The sequence below is a fragment of the Tasmannia lanceolata genome, unplaced genomic scaffold (genome assembly GCF_043159265.1).
Source record: "Tasmannia lanceolata isolate RefF3 unplaced genomic scaffold, GAP_Taslan_0.1 ptg000002l, whole genome shotgun sequence".
NCBI classification, from domain to species: Eukaryota; Viridiplantae; Streptophyta; class Magnoliopsida; order Canellales; family Winteraceae; genus Tasmannia; species Tasmannia lanceolata.
This window is the reverse complement of record NW_027518679.1, coordinates 6048752-6064062: the sequence shown is the minus strand read 5'-3', so window position 1 is coordinate 6064062 and position 15311 is coordinate 6048752. Positions and strand designations below refer to the sequence as shown.

The 15311-nt window shown below is 38.4% G+C and overlaps 2 protein-coding genes across 2 annotated transcripts; both read right to left on the bottom strand.

Annotated features, from left to right (window-relative positions):
- Window positions 1-616: 616 nt before the first annotated feature.
- LOC143887737 (uncharacterized) lies at window positions 617-1135 on the bottom strand. Its single transcript, XM_077391906.1, has 2 exons — window positions 971-1135; window positions 617-883 (listed from the first exon to the last, which is right to left on the bottom strand). Exons 1-2 carry the CDS (start codon window positions 1133-1135, stop codon window positions 617-619), a joined length of 432 nt encoding a protein of 143 aa, XP_077248021.1.
- Window positions 1136-12839: 11704 nt separating this feature from the next.
- LOC143887729 (uncharacterized) lies at window positions 12840-14703 on the bottom strand. The gene is made up of 3 exons (XM_077391899.1): window positions 14601-14703; window positions 13978-14516; window positions 12840-13886 (listed from the first exon to the last, which is right to left on the bottom strand). Exons 1-3 carry the CDS (start codon window positions 14701-14703, stop codon window positions 12840-12842), a joined length of 1689 nt encoding a protein of 562 aa, XP_077248014.1.
- Window positions 14704-15311: the final 608 nt, after the last annotated feature.

Sequence of the window (15311 nt, the reverse complement as noted above, 5' to 3'; positions counted from 1 at the left end):
TAGAACTTTTATTACAACTAGTAAAATATCCATCATCAAATAACTTTGTAACTGAAATTAAATTCCTTCTTATTGAATCTACATAAAGACAATCATTTAATGTTAGATAACCGCCTGAAAACGTCAAAACATAATCTCCTACAGCTTGGACAACAACTGTTTCTTCAGTTCCAACCTGTCGGGTGAGCTCGCTCTCAGTCAACCTTTTGATTTTCCTGAACCCCTACAAAACATTGCATACTTATGAGGTCACACCTGTGTCAACACACCAAGAAAATACAGGACCAATCATATTGGTTTCAGCAAAAAAGCTTGCAACATACCTGAGGGAGGCTTGTTGCCCTGCTTGGTAGCAAGATAGCTCCTGCAATTCCGCTTCCAATGTCCAGTCTTTCCACAATGGAAGCAACTGTTGTTGCCCTTGGTTGACTTCTTCTTTTTAAAGTTCTTCTTGTTCTTTTTAGTGCCTTGGCCTTTCGCTCTTCCTTTTCCTTTACCTTTCGGTTTAGAAGCTGACGGTATATTACCCTCTTATTACTCTTTTGCAGATCCTCGGCTGTTTGAAGCTGATTCATCAGCTCTGTTAGGGTCATTGTCGTTTTGTTCATGCGGTAGGTCATAACAACTCTTTTAAAGACCCACAAAGGGAAGACAAGACAATGTCGATATGTGTTTCTGCATCCACAATGGCCCCCAAGATGTCGAGCTCGTTGAGACAGCCCATCATCTTTAGCATTTGGTCCCTAACTGGGGGTCCCTCTACCATCTTGGTGGATATTAGGCCTCTAATCGCCAACAGCATAGCTGTGCGATGTTGCTGTCTAAACATTTCTTTAATATTTATCATAATTTCTGAGGCCGCTGCTATTCCAATATCTTGCTGCTGCAACACATTGCACATAGAGCAAAGGATGTAACATTTTGCCATCTCATTGTCCGCAAGCCACTTAGACTTTCAATCGTGTTCTACTTTAGGCGCATCGGCACCAGGTAGCTCAGGCTCGTCAGTGGTAAGAACCCAATAAACTTTAGCGACTGTGAGCACAATCATTAGGTTCCTTTTCCAATTGAGGTAATTTGGAACAGTTAACTTATTTTCATCTAGGATCTTAGCTAATCGGTTGAATGAAGCCATGGTATCTACGTGCAAAGGAAAAAGGCATAATTAACAAAACTACCATTTTGGTTAATTTCATGACATATCCATCAGATCTGGGATTTTGATCTACGATGGAACCACTCATTGCACGTCTCATTCATGTGCCCCTCAACCTCGTGAATCAAGAGAAATGTATATTTTTTCACTGGGCATCGGAAACTTATTCAACAACTTTGAATAAGAGGATTTATCTCATCCTATAAGATCCGATTTATGTTCGGCCTCCAAGCATTGCAGTATGTATATCCTTTGGGCGTCAATACCCTTTGCTTGTTTAAGTTATACTGTGGACCCCGATCCCGAGGAAACTGACGACGATAGGAGAGCTCCACTGTAAGCCCAAGGGTTCCCATGGGTTAATCATTCACCTTACCTTCTTATTCTGATGCTAGCACACCAAATTAATTTGCATTTATGGTCTGATATGTTGCTTTGAGGTGTTATGTTGTATACAGGATTTTCATGTCAAAATCGCCATTACACAACTCTTCACAACACATGACTTGTGGATCAAGGATCAAAGGAACCAAGAGCTTGCACCTACATTGGAGTCATCCTCATTTGAAGATGCTCAAGTAAAGAAGCTCAACATCATGAAGATTCCACAAGTTCCTAAGCAAGTATCAAGAAGGAGCTTCATGTTGAACATGCCATGGTGACACCTCATGTACCTTAACATGCATTGGGGATTGGAGGACAAGTCATAAGACCCAAGACAAGGACAAGATGTTCACCCAAGCTGAAGAAGTCCAAGAAAGTGCAAAGGAGCCAAGACATTCCAAGAAGACTCAAGGTTCTTATTTTTAGAATGTATTTGGAGTCCTTTTGATTTTATGTAACATGCACTTTTAAAAGATTTTCAAATGGTTTTCATACTTAATTTTTTACATCTTGAAAATCATATACACACCCAAAAATGTGTTTGAAAACCTTGGACTTAAGCCCAAAAGACCATAGCCCAAAAGCTCCTGATCTTTAAAGTTAAAATGGAATTTTTACCAGAGTCGGTCGACCGGGCTACTCCGGCGACCGCAGGATGGAACCTGGAAATCCAGGCCATCTCGAATTTTATCGGGCAGGCCGACCAGGTTAAGCTGGGCAACCACGGATGCACTTCTGTTTCATACAGAACAATCCAATTTGGTCTAGGATGAGCGACCGCCGTGGGTCGGTCGACCGGGATAGGTTTTTGAGCCAAATATTTTGGGCAAACAGAAAGCCCTCGTCGGGCAACCGGCACGTAGCCGGTCGATCGCGACGGTAAGAAATTTGAAAATAGAATAGGGCGCCCAATAGTGGCGGACGACAGCTGTAGCCCGATCGACCGCCGCGATCGAGCAAACTAGTCGTTGGGGCGTTTTCTGCTTGACTTTTTCAAGCCTCTTATTTACAGTTTTACCCCAAACGGTCATATTTTCAAATACACTATATATACATCATTAAAACCTATCTCCACAAGCTTTTGAACATTAGAGAAAGATCAAATCCCATTTCTCTTTGAGCTTCAAGTTTTATTTCAAAAACAAAAACCTCTTTGAACATATATTTCCACATTCTTTCAAGAGGCACTCTATAGGGCTTTACATTTGTATCTTCATGGAGTGAATGTGAGCTATCAATGTTGTAATCTGCCTATCAAGAGGCAAGAGAGTTTTTATTTTTATTTGTTCTTCATGTGAGGGTCTTCTCTTCGGTCCGTAAAGAAAGGTGAAGAAAAGAGTCTCCGATTTGGCCCGTGAAGAAAGGTGAATCATGTGCAAGGGTTTGACTCCCTTGTCAAGGCTTCGTGCGAGGGGCTTCACTTTGGCCCCTGAGAATGGAAAAGCAAGGGTTTGTTCCCTTTGGAGATGAAGGAGTCGGGTGTACGGCTTCATCATTTTAGTGGAAATCCCAAGGAGGTAAACTTGGAAAAGTGGAGTAGGTCAAGTTGTGACCGAACCACTATAAATCTTGTGCCTTGTGGATACTTGCTCTTTTCTCTCTTTCTCTCTCGCTTGTGTGGTGATTGGTAATCTCTAACCTTATGTTTATGCTTTAATTGAACAAGGGTTAGTGAATGCACTTAAGATAAATGTCTAAACCCTAAATTGTATTATAATATCTATTTGAACAAGGGTTAGCTAAATGTGCATGATTAGAAAGTTTAATCCTAGAGTTTATTGATATACCTATTTGAACAAGGGTTAAACTAATTATTGCTTAATTAAATGGATTAATTTTTAATCTCCTTTAATTAAGCCTAAAAATTCTACTTGACCAATTCACCCCCCCTCTTGGATTGTCACACCTGTATTTCATTTGGTATCAAAGCTTAGGCTCTTAAAGAGATTTTTAATTTTTAAAAATCTACAAGAGAAAAGATCTGTCACAATCCCTATGGATTTTGAGAAAGGCCGATCCACCCTAATTCCTCTATTCTTTGATGGAACGAATTATTGAGCTTGGAAAGCACAAATGCAAGCCTATCTCAAATACATAGATAATGACATTTTAGATGCCATTAAAGAGGAAATTTCTTTTTCAAGGAAATGCACTGAAGGTGATATGAAATTGTTTCCCTTGAACTGAAAGGCTATGATTTTATTGTGTTGCGGTTTAACTCCAAACATTTTTAACAATATTTTAAATTGTATCAATGCAAAAGATATTTGGACTCCATTAGAAAACACTTTTGAGTAAAATGTTTGTCTCTTTTCAAATGATACAATTTCTAGACAAAAAGAGATTTCAGAAAAATCTTTTGCAAATGAAGTTTCTTTCAAACATTTAATTTCTGATTTGGAAATTCAAATTGAAAATTTAAAATTGGAAATAAATGAATGTTTGAAAAGAAATAAAAAATTAAGTCAATTGAGCATATTTTTGATAAATAACAATGTTGACTTATTTCAAAGATGCAATACCTTTAAGAAAGAAATTAAAAGCCTTGAAATCAGAAACATTGAACTTGTTGAAAAATATAAACATGTTTGTGAAAATGAAGAACAAATGAATGAAGAACTCTCCATTAAGAATCAAAGACTTCATGAAGAAAAAAATAAACAACCTTCAAAGTCTTATGATTCTAATTGCTCCTCATCTACCAATCATAATTATTGTGGTAGGGTTGAGCATCACAATTCTGAGTGTAAACTTGAAATTGTGAAGTCTAACAAGTTTGTTTGGATAAGAAAATGTACACTCCCACCAACAAACTTGGATGGAACCAAAGGGATTTGGGTTCCAAAAGAGTCATTCTAATCTAATTAGTGAATGGGCTATGCTAAATTGTTTTATCATTCACATTCTTGGTAGATACTTTAATTTATTGAATATTTTTTGTATCTAGTTTTCTTGAGCTTAATGATATATCTTTTTAATTTTGAGCATTAGATACTCATCATTATTCATGTCCCCAATAGTTTGTATCTTTGCTCATTGTGCTTAAATGATCGACATCTTTTTTATTTTTGTGCTTTATTGAATATCTTTCATTTAGAAAAGCCTATCTAGGTGCAAATCACATCACTTGTGCACTTAGCATCCACATAGTAAATCCACAATAGAAAATTCAAATGTGAAAACCATATGTGTGCTTCAATGAAAATTAACCATCTTTTATGCCCTTGAGTTCAAATTGATCCTTCAAGTTCCTTCGCACTTTCTTGGATCCCTCTGAATTGTGAATGAACTCTTTGACTTGCTTTGGCTCTTGTGACTTCCTCCATTCTTCGAACATCTTCTATGTTGCATGAGGTGGTTAATAAGGCTGGTTCATCTCCAAGCTTCTCCTGGCACTTTGCTAGGCAACTTGTGGGATCTTCAACTTGAGCTCTTTGACTTGAACATCTTCCACGGATGATGTCGCCAATGTATGTGCAAGCTCTTTGGTCCATTGTGCATGTTGATCCTCAAGCCATGTGTTGTGTTGAGTTGTGTAATGGTGATATTACATGTCAAGTTCCTGTCTAAGACACAACACTAAAAGACAACACATTAGTCCATAAAGACTAATCAATTTAGGTTTGCTAGCATCAAAACAAGAAGGTAAAGGTGAATGATTGAACCCATGGGAACCCTTGGGCTTACAGTTTTGTTGTGCCAACCCCGGGCTAAAGAATCTTTAATTTTGATGCCAGTATCTATGAAGTGTTTGAGACTAGTGAAGCTTTGAATGGCCATGGACGCTGGAAGGACAAGGTGAGGTTCTGGTGCATCATGTCGATCTGCTCTTCCTCGGTGGGCTGCTTGAGGATCTGAGCTGTCTTCTGGCGCCAACCCTTTACAAAATCGGAGAAGGCTTCCATAGGCTCTTGTCTGGTGGTCTAAAGATCTCGACGAGAAGTTCCAATACCATCTTCATAAGATAACTGCTTGATGAACTCATTCATAATACGTTCCCAAACCATAGTTGGCAACTCAGTCAAACTCAGAAGCTATTTCTGTGCCACGCCCTTCAAAGACATCTGAAAGACAAGGGTCATCTGATTTGGGGACAAACCCTGTGATCGCAGGATGCTTTCAAATACTACAAGGTGATTATGAGGACAACCAGTTCCATCGTACTTACTGATGTCAAGCCATTTGAAGCTGGCCGGGAGCTGTACATTCGGAAACAAAGAGAGTCTTGATGACCCCTAAACTTTGATAACTTTGAGGTCTTGACAAACCTTGGCCAACTTATCTTCCCACTGCTTCAGAATATGGGCAAAGGGATGGTTCTCATCTGCATACTGCTCTCCTAGGAACAGATCCGGTGGCTGAGCTATAAACTGATTAGTTGGTAGAATTGGTATGGTTTCCTGAACAGGAGGAAAGGGTTGTTGAGATGTACTAGGTACTAAAGTAACCTGAGGTGGTGACCTTAATGCGGCATTCTCTTTTGAGAGTTGGCGGAGACTGTGAATGAGTTCAGCTACTGCTTGTTGCAGTTCCTGGATAACCTAGGATTGGTCTGTCATTCTGCCATGGTAGAAAGAGGAGTTGTAGGACTAGATGGTTCTAAAATTTCTACTAAATGAGTAGGAATGAAAGAACTAGGTAGTTCTGAGGATCTCACTAAGCGAGAATCGGTTCAGTAGCAGATTCTCTTTCCTAGGTGCAATGGTTCCAAGTGTACGAACTTTCTACCTGCAGATGGGAATATACACTAGTTGTAGAACTTTTTCATGGAAGGGGAAAGAGTAATACAGACAATTTTAAGATTTCAAACAAGATTTCTCAGGGAAATGATCTTATTTTAAGTAGTACTTTTACAAAATTTTGCAAAAAGAAAGAAAGGAGACTCGATATCCTCTGTATGAAGTAATCCCTTGACTGGTAGGTTTGAGTCGATACAAAGATAACAGAGAGTTGGTAGAGTTTCTACACTTCTGAGAAATCCAAAGGCTCGGCATCCGAAGGGATGTGTGAGAAAAGTGCTGAGTAGTAATCCGGATGTATCATGTCTCCATGAGAAACATGTATGTCGCGGATATAGACTATCCTGCGGTTCTCCCATGCTGAGTATAGAGTTCTGGCTATATTCGCACTAAATTCTCTAGGTGGATGGAAATGAGGGAGTGCTTCCCATGGGCATTGCTTTCCTCTGAACTGACGCATAATCCGGTGAGAGTTGTAGAAAGAACTGTCCTCTAAACCAAGGATGCGAACATATTCGGTTCTGGCGGTGTTCATGGTTACAACATTAGGTCTTGGAATTCTCCATGACATGTGAGAGACCCTGAAATAATGGTCTAGGGAACCAAGAGGGGGGTGAATTGGTTTTCTCAAAAATATTGCCTTTTTGAAATCAATTTTTTAAACCTAATTCTAATTTTCTTTTCTTGCTTAGTTTTTGGTTAGCTCAAATAATATCAAAATACAAATGCTCAACTAAACACAAAAATGAAAGTGCTAAAGTAAGAAAAGAACACACCGATCTATAGTGGTTCGGGCAAAGCCCTACTCCACTCTTCTTTAGATCGTCTTCAAGAATTTCCACTATTTGAGACCTCCATGATGCCCGGCTCCGAGGCGATTACAATCCCAAGGGAATTAAATGAGGATGCCCTTGCTGCCTTTACATCGACTCTCCTACTCCACCGAGTTCTAAGCGCTTCTCCCTAGTATATTAAGAATATGATGCCCTGGCCACCTTTACAATAAAGAAGAGAAGATTGCTATGCCTTCCTTTAAGGCTTGATGCATAATAAAATCCCCTTGAATGCTCTCCAAGATAATACAAGTTGATATCCTAAATCCAAACTCAAAGATTTGCAAGTAACAAGGCAAGTTTGGTGGAGAGAATAAAAGCTTAAGCCAAATGGGTTTTACAAGTGTTAATGAATGCTTAGGAAGGTTGGTGAATCATTCAAGAGAGTTAAATGAACCTCTTGAATGTGTATTTATAAGCTCAAATCAACATATGACCATTTGGGGGTGGTGGTAACAAAAACACCCGAAAAAGCAACTAGCCGTTTGAATTACAAAGGTTTTTCTTTTGTAGCGACGTTCTCGGAGTTCCGAGAGAATCTCTCGGAGTTCCGAGAAAACTACCAGAGAATAGCACAATACTCCCTGGACCATTTCTCGGAGGTCTGAGAAAAATCTCAGAGTTCTGAGCTCGGAGCTCTGAGAAAAACTCGGAGTTCTGAGAAGCCTAATAACAACATATTTTTCAATTTTTTGTTGTTGATTTCTTTTGGGCTTTTGGAACTCATATTTATATGATAATTTAGAATGTTATGAGAGTCCCAACATGTTGGTCCACCACACAAACATTCTCTTAACAAATTAAGTCTAATACGGGGAGTGTTAGTCTCATAAAAAACATATTTTGAAAATCTTGCCTTGACTTAGAAAATCTAAAGAGAGAGGATGTACAAAAAGTCTAAGTGTAGTTACACTTCTCTTTGGTCTTGGTCTTCATAGATCTTCCATTGTGTGCTTGTTTTGCTTGAGTGTGTTGAAGTGAGCTCCACCTTGATTGCTCTTCCAAGGTGAGTTGGTTCAATTTTGATTCCAGCTTCTTTGTCCCTAGAGTGGTGCAACTTCAACCTTGACCAAAGTAGTGTGTTTGTTCCTTCAATGATTAACCTGTCTTATCACAACACTTCAAGGCAAATTGATTAGATCAAAAAAGCATAATCAATTTAGTTTGAGATTCATCAAAACAAGGTAGGAGGATAGACCCTTGGGCTTACAATCTCCCTCTTTTTTATGATGACAAACAAATTTGATTATGAGGTGTGTGGAGTGACATGATAAGCAAGTGAATGGAAATACTCCCCCTCAATATATGCACAATTTGAAAAGAACATGGAGTGCATATATAAAACATGGATAGATAATCAATTTCTAGAATTCTCCCCCTTTTGGCATCGACAAAAAGGAAGGATTTCACAAGTTGAAGCACATGCATGAACTAGAATGTAAACTAATGAGTGAGTCATGTGGATTTTTCATAAAAACTCCCCCTCAAGCTTTTAAATGAGGCAAACTAAGATATAGAGCAAGTGTTAGTAGACTAAGCCTCTAAATTTATTTATTTTTTTCAAAGAAGAATATGTCATCATGAAATAAGGTATGAGTGGGAAATGATCATGATAAGTAAGAGTAAATGGTAATCAAGTTAGGGACTCCCCCTGACTCAATGCTTATGGTATAAAGTAAATATACATTCAAGTAGTTGCACATATACCTACTCATGATTAAGATGCCGGCACAAGGTTGAATTGTTATGTGTTTTAATTAAGGTGAAGGTACTATCTCCCTCTTAAAAATTAAAAAGGCTAAGGGAACCAATTGAGTGACTTTTAAAGATTAGGGTTTGACATCTCACACATGCAGATACTATCAAACAGAGGTGATACATATATAAATACTATATAGATAAGCAGGTGAAAGCACAAAGTAATCACTTGGCAAGATCTATGACTTGGTCTGCTCTCCAGATGTTTAAGGCACTTCTTATATAACACATTTTCTCATCACTAATGGGCTTTGTAAAGACGTCAGCCACTTTTTCCTCAGTATTGATATACTTTAGGCAAATGTCTCCTTTTTGTGAGTGATCTCTAATGAAGTGGTGCATAATCTCAATGTGTTTGGTTCTAGAGTGTTGTATGGGGTTCTTTGTCAAGTTTATAGCACTAGTGTTGTCACATTAATGGGAATATTTTCCATTTTAACACCATAATCCATCAATGTGGTTTTCATCCATAGGACTTGTGCACAACAAGCCCCAGCTTCCACATATTCTGCTTCTTTTTTTTATGGGGCTACTGAATTCTGTTTCTTACTAAACCATGATACAAGAGATTTGCCAATAATTGACAAGTCCCACTAGTGCTTTTTCTATCCACTCTACATCCAGCAAAGTCTGCATCTGAATATCCAGTGAGAGTGAAGTACTAGATCTTTCATACCATAGTCCCAGACTTTGGGTTCTTCTTAAGTACTTGAAGATTTTCTTGACTGCAGATAGATGAGACTCCTTTGGATCCAATTAAAACCGAGTACATAGGCAGACACTAAACATAATGTCTGGTCTACTGGCTGTCAAATAGAGGAGACTACCTATCATACCCCTATACATCTTTTGGTCCACTGACTTGCAAAATTCATCCTTTTCTAACTTAGCAGTTGTACTCATTGGAATTCTTGATGTCTTGCTGCTATCCATCCCATACTTCTTCATTAACTCATTTGTATACTTTTCTTGATTTATAAATATTCTATTTTGGTATTGTATGATTTGGAGTCCTAAGAAGTAGGTTAACTCACCAATCATACTCATTTCAAATTCATTTTTCATTAGATTTGTAAATTCATTACACATCCTTTGATTAGTTGAGCCACATATGGTGTCTTCTACATAGATCTGGACAAGGAGGATATCATGATTTTCCTTTTTGATAAATAATGTCATACACTTTGCCCATCTCAAAACCCTTTTCTACAAGGAATTTACAGAGCCTCTCATACCAAGCTCTAGGAGCTTACTTCAATCCATATAAAGCTTTATCAAGCTTGAAGACATGATTTGGATGTTTGTAGTCTTCAAAACCTGGAGGTTGCTCAACATACACTTCCTCTTGGTTATAACCATTTAGGAAGGCACTTTTGACATCCATTTGATACAATTTAAATCATTTATGATATGCATATGCCAAAAGTATCCTAATAGCTTCCATACGGGCAACAAGAGCAAATGTCTCATCATAATCTATCCCTTCCTCCTGATTGTACCCTTGCGCTACAAGCCTAGCCTTATTCCTAGTGATTATTCCATTTTCATCCATTTTGTTTCTATACACCCATCTTGTGCCAATGACTTGGTGATCACTAGGTCTAGGCACTAGCCTCCACACCATGTTCCTTTCGAATTGGCTCAACTCTTCTTGCATAGCCATCAACCAATATTCATCTTTTTCGGCTTCCTTGATTAACTTAGGTTCCAATTCGGATAGGAATGCTAAATTGTTACTTACACTTCTATAGTATGATCTTGTTCTTACCGACGATGTGGCATCACCTAAGATTTGGAATTCCAGATGATCAACCAATATTCTCTTATCCCTAGGTAATGAATTGTCCTCTACATTTTCAACTTGCACAATAGGTAATGTATCACTTGTAGACTCTTAGGGAGGAACATTTGTCTTAGATTGAGGGCTTACGATGTGTTCATCCTCATCATGAGGCATGTCTTAAAGTATTGGCTCTCTCTCATCAAATGTAACATGCATAGATTCTTCTACAATTAGGGTTCTTCTATTAAACACTCTAAATGCTTTGCTATATGTAGAATAATACCCTAAGAATATGCCATCATCCGATTTCTTATCAAATTTATGCAAATTTTCTTTCATATTCAAGATGTAGCATCTACAACCAAACACCCTAAAGTAGCTCATATCAGGTTTCAAGTTTTTACAAAGCTCATAAGGTGTTTTCTTAGAAATTGGCCTCATATACACCCTATTTATGATATAGCAAGCGGTGCTAACCGCCTCCGCTCAAAAATATCTAGGGAGATCGTTCTCAAGCAACATTGTTCTAGCCATTGCTTGGAGGGTTCGGTTCTTTCTTTCTACAACCCCATTTTATTGAGGTGTTCTAAGTGCCGAGAAGTTGTGTTTTACGCCATGATCATTACAATAAGTGTTAAAGTGTATGTTTTCAAATTCTGTTCCATTGTTACTTCTACTGTAAGATATGGCTATACCCTTTTCATTTTGGACTTGATTACACAACTTAGAGAAATTTTCTTAGGTTTCATCTTTATGTGCTAAAAATATGACCCATGTAAATCGTGAGTAGTCATCCACAACAACAAACACATACCTCTTTCCATCTAAGCTACTTGTCTTCATTGGTCTAAAAAGATCCATATGAAGTAGTTGCAAGGGGTAAGTGGTAAAGATAATATTTTTAGGGGCAAATGAACTCTTTAATTGTTTGCCTAATTGATAAGTTCTACAAATGTGATCTGTGGTGTACTTAAGCTTAGGCAAACCACAACAACAAACACATACCTCTTTCCACCTAAGCTACTTCTCTTCATTGGTCCAAAAAGATCCATATGAAGTAGTTGCAAGGGGTAAGTGGTAAAGATAATATTTTTAGGGGCAAATGAACTCTTTAATTGTTTGCCTAATTGATAAGTTCTACAAATGTGATATTTGGTGTACTTAAGCTTAGGCAAACCCCTCACTATGTCTTTTGAGGAGACGGTTGAAATGAGTTCCATTCCGGCTTGACCCAACCTCCTATGCCATAACCAAGAATCTTCACTAATGGCATTGAGACATGTTACATTTTGGAGTCTAAGATCATCTAGCCCAATTGTGTAAATGTTATTGTCTCTAGAACCTATGAATTGCACCTTTCCATCAACCTTATTCTTAACAATGCATTTATCAGGGTTGAAGACTACTTCAAACCCGTTATCACATAGTTGACTAAAGCTAATGAGATTATGAGATAAGCCATCAACATAAAGTACATCATGAATGGGAGAGGTGGAGTTACCTACGGTGCCTTCTCCTTTAACCTTTCCGTTCTTGTCATCTCCAAAGGTAACTTCTCCACCATCCTTGAGTGAGAGGGATGCAAACTGAGTGAGGTCTCATGTCATGTGCGTAGAGCATCCACTATCAAGGTACCATGTGTTCTTCTTGTTGTGGCTTCTAAGACATACCTACATATGGATAGACAAGTGAGATCCTTTAGGTACCCAAATCTTCCTAATCTTGTTTAGTCTATTTGTTTTCACTTTTGCATTTAGTTTGATTTCGTCTTGTTTAGTATACATGGCAACCTTATAATGTCCTTCTAGTCTACAATAAAAATAGGTTTTAGTACCACTAGAAGAAGCTTTCACAAATTTATTTTTATAATTTGACATTGTAATATTTCATTTATATCCAAGTTCACTCTTTTCATGTGACATTCTTTGAATGTTATAAGTTTATCCAATTTTAGTGAATCATTGGCAAAGTGTTAGTGTGATCCTATCTTTCAGTTTCTTAAGATCGTTGCCTTTGAGGACTTTAGAACATAACTCTCTGAAGAAGTTACAGAGTTCAATCAATACTGAGCTTACCTTCTTACGTAATGATGAGTGTACAACTAAGGGAAGTAGTTGTTGCATTAGAACATGACAGTCATGGCTCTTCAATCCTAAAAATTTTTGCTTCTGAAGATTTACACATCGCTAGATATTGGAGGAAAAGCCATCTGGAACTTTGATGTCCTTCAAGATGTTGCAAAGAGCTACTTTTTCCTTTGTCGACATTGTGAAGCATGCTGGGGGCAAATATGTTTTGTTCTTTCCATTAGTCATTGGGTGAAATGCTCTCCTTATTCCCATCTGTTGTAGATCTAGCCGCGCTTTTAAACTGTCCTTTGTTTTTTCCTCAATATTCAGTAGCGTCCTAATTACATTATCACACACATTCTTCTCAATATGCATCGCATCTAAACTGTGACGAAATAGGAGTGACTCCCAGTATGGTAGACTAGAGAATATAGTTTTTTTCTTCCAATTGTGTTCCTTAGTAGGCTTATTCTTGGCAGCGGAATTGGAACAATTCAAAGAATTCTCTTCACATCGCATGGGATTCTCCTCACGTGGCCTCTTCTGGCCACGGGTATCTGGCTTCTTCACACTCTTGTCTCGTTTTTTGCCAAATGTGATATTAATGCATTTTAATTGGTCTAGTTCCTCACACCCTGTCAATGGAATCAGAGCTAACCTGTCCTCCACAGTGCCATCAAAACACCACTTTTCAAATATAAATTTGTGATTGGTGGCTAAGAATCGTCGGTGGCCCATGTAACATTCTTTCTCTCCATGCTTCAAACGACGAGAACATGTGTCCTTATTGAAAGAAGGACAAGCCAATTTTCCTTTGGTGCTCCATCCTGACAAGTTAGCATATGCAGGGAAGTCATTGATGGTCCACAACACTGCTACAGGCATTCGAAATGTTTCATTCCTCGATGGGTCGTAAGTTTGTAAACCATCCTCCCATAATTCCTTCAACTCTTCTATCAAAGGTTGCAGATACACGTCTATATCATTTCCAGGTGCAGATGGGCCAGGAATAAGCAATGAGAGCATCATATATGGTTGCTTCATGCACATCCATGGAGGCAAGTTATAAGGCATGAGAATAACTAGCCACATGCTATGTGCAATACTCATCGTCCTAAAGGGATTGAAGCCGTCACTTGCTAACCCAAGTCTAACATTGCGAGGCTGAAGAAAATACCGGGTATTTGTGGTCCAATGTTTTCCATGAGATGGAGTCTGCAGGATGCCTTACTAGCCCGTCTTTGGTACGACTTACATCATGCCAGGTCATGAAAGAGGTTGTTTTCTTTGACATGTATAGCCTCTGCAACCTTGGTTTCAATGGGAAGTGACGCAGAATCTTGGCAGATACTTTGTGTACTCCGGTAGATGAAGAACTTCTATCGCCGTTTGAATTTTGTGCAGCTGATTTCCACCTAGAAGCCCCACATATGCGACATGCCGAATCATTAGCCGCTTCCTTCCAGTACAACATACAATCGTTGGGGCATGCATCTATTTTATTGTAATGGAGGCCTAAATCCCTGATAATCTTCTTCGTTTCATAGAAAGAGTTTGGCAATGATTCTCCTACAGGAAGTGCCTCTTTCAACAACTCGAGCAACATGGTGAATGATTTGTTGCTCCATCCATTGAGGTACTTTATGTGAAATAGCCGAACAACGAAGTTCAATTTGGATAACTTGCTGTCGGGATACAAATCATGCTTGGCGTCCTGTAATAACCTGAAAAAATTTTGTGCATTTGCATCAGGACCCTTTCCAACTGCAACTCCTGAACCAACATCATCATCTCCTGGATCAAACTCATCATCCGCTAGCTAAACTTCTTCATCATGAATCGGCACTCGAAATGTGTCGTGAAACAAGTCATGCATACCATCTTGTCTACTCGAGTCGTCATGATGGGGGCGATCACCCTCACCCGCGGCACTTGAAGACCCTTCCCCATGGAAATACCATTTAGTGTATCCTTTAAGCATCCCATTCCGTAATAAATGTTCCTCCACCTATGTCTGATCAACCACTCTAACAAGGACGCATTTATTGCATGGGCATATTTTCTTGTTCCCACGAGGTGTATTGGCAAATACGAACTTTATAAACTCTTTAACCCCTTCCTCGTACTCTGGTTCATCCCTATTTCATATAAGCGAGAAACACACTTGACACATCTTAAAACAATCCATCAATTGAACCCATGTACGTTTGGAGAACAAAAATGTATTGAGATTCAAACATGTCCAGTTGAATCCAACTTCGATCCATTACTCTATTCCTGATTTTATCAAGATCAATGTGATATCGAATGGAACAAACATGTACAACTGAAAAATTCCCACATGAAGAAGATCCGTTAAAAAGGTATGAGTATAAATTATCCAAACTTGAACAAACATGTTTGCATACAAAACATGGGTGTCATTCCAACTATCTAGGCTCCATTCATGGAGTCCTTGGAATCTGATCATTTTAATAGTAAAAAAACACATAACTAAACCCAAACACAAATTTCAAACTCAATCCCAAACCCAAAACCCAACAACCTAAAACTAAACCTAAACACAAATAAAAAAACCATTGTTATATA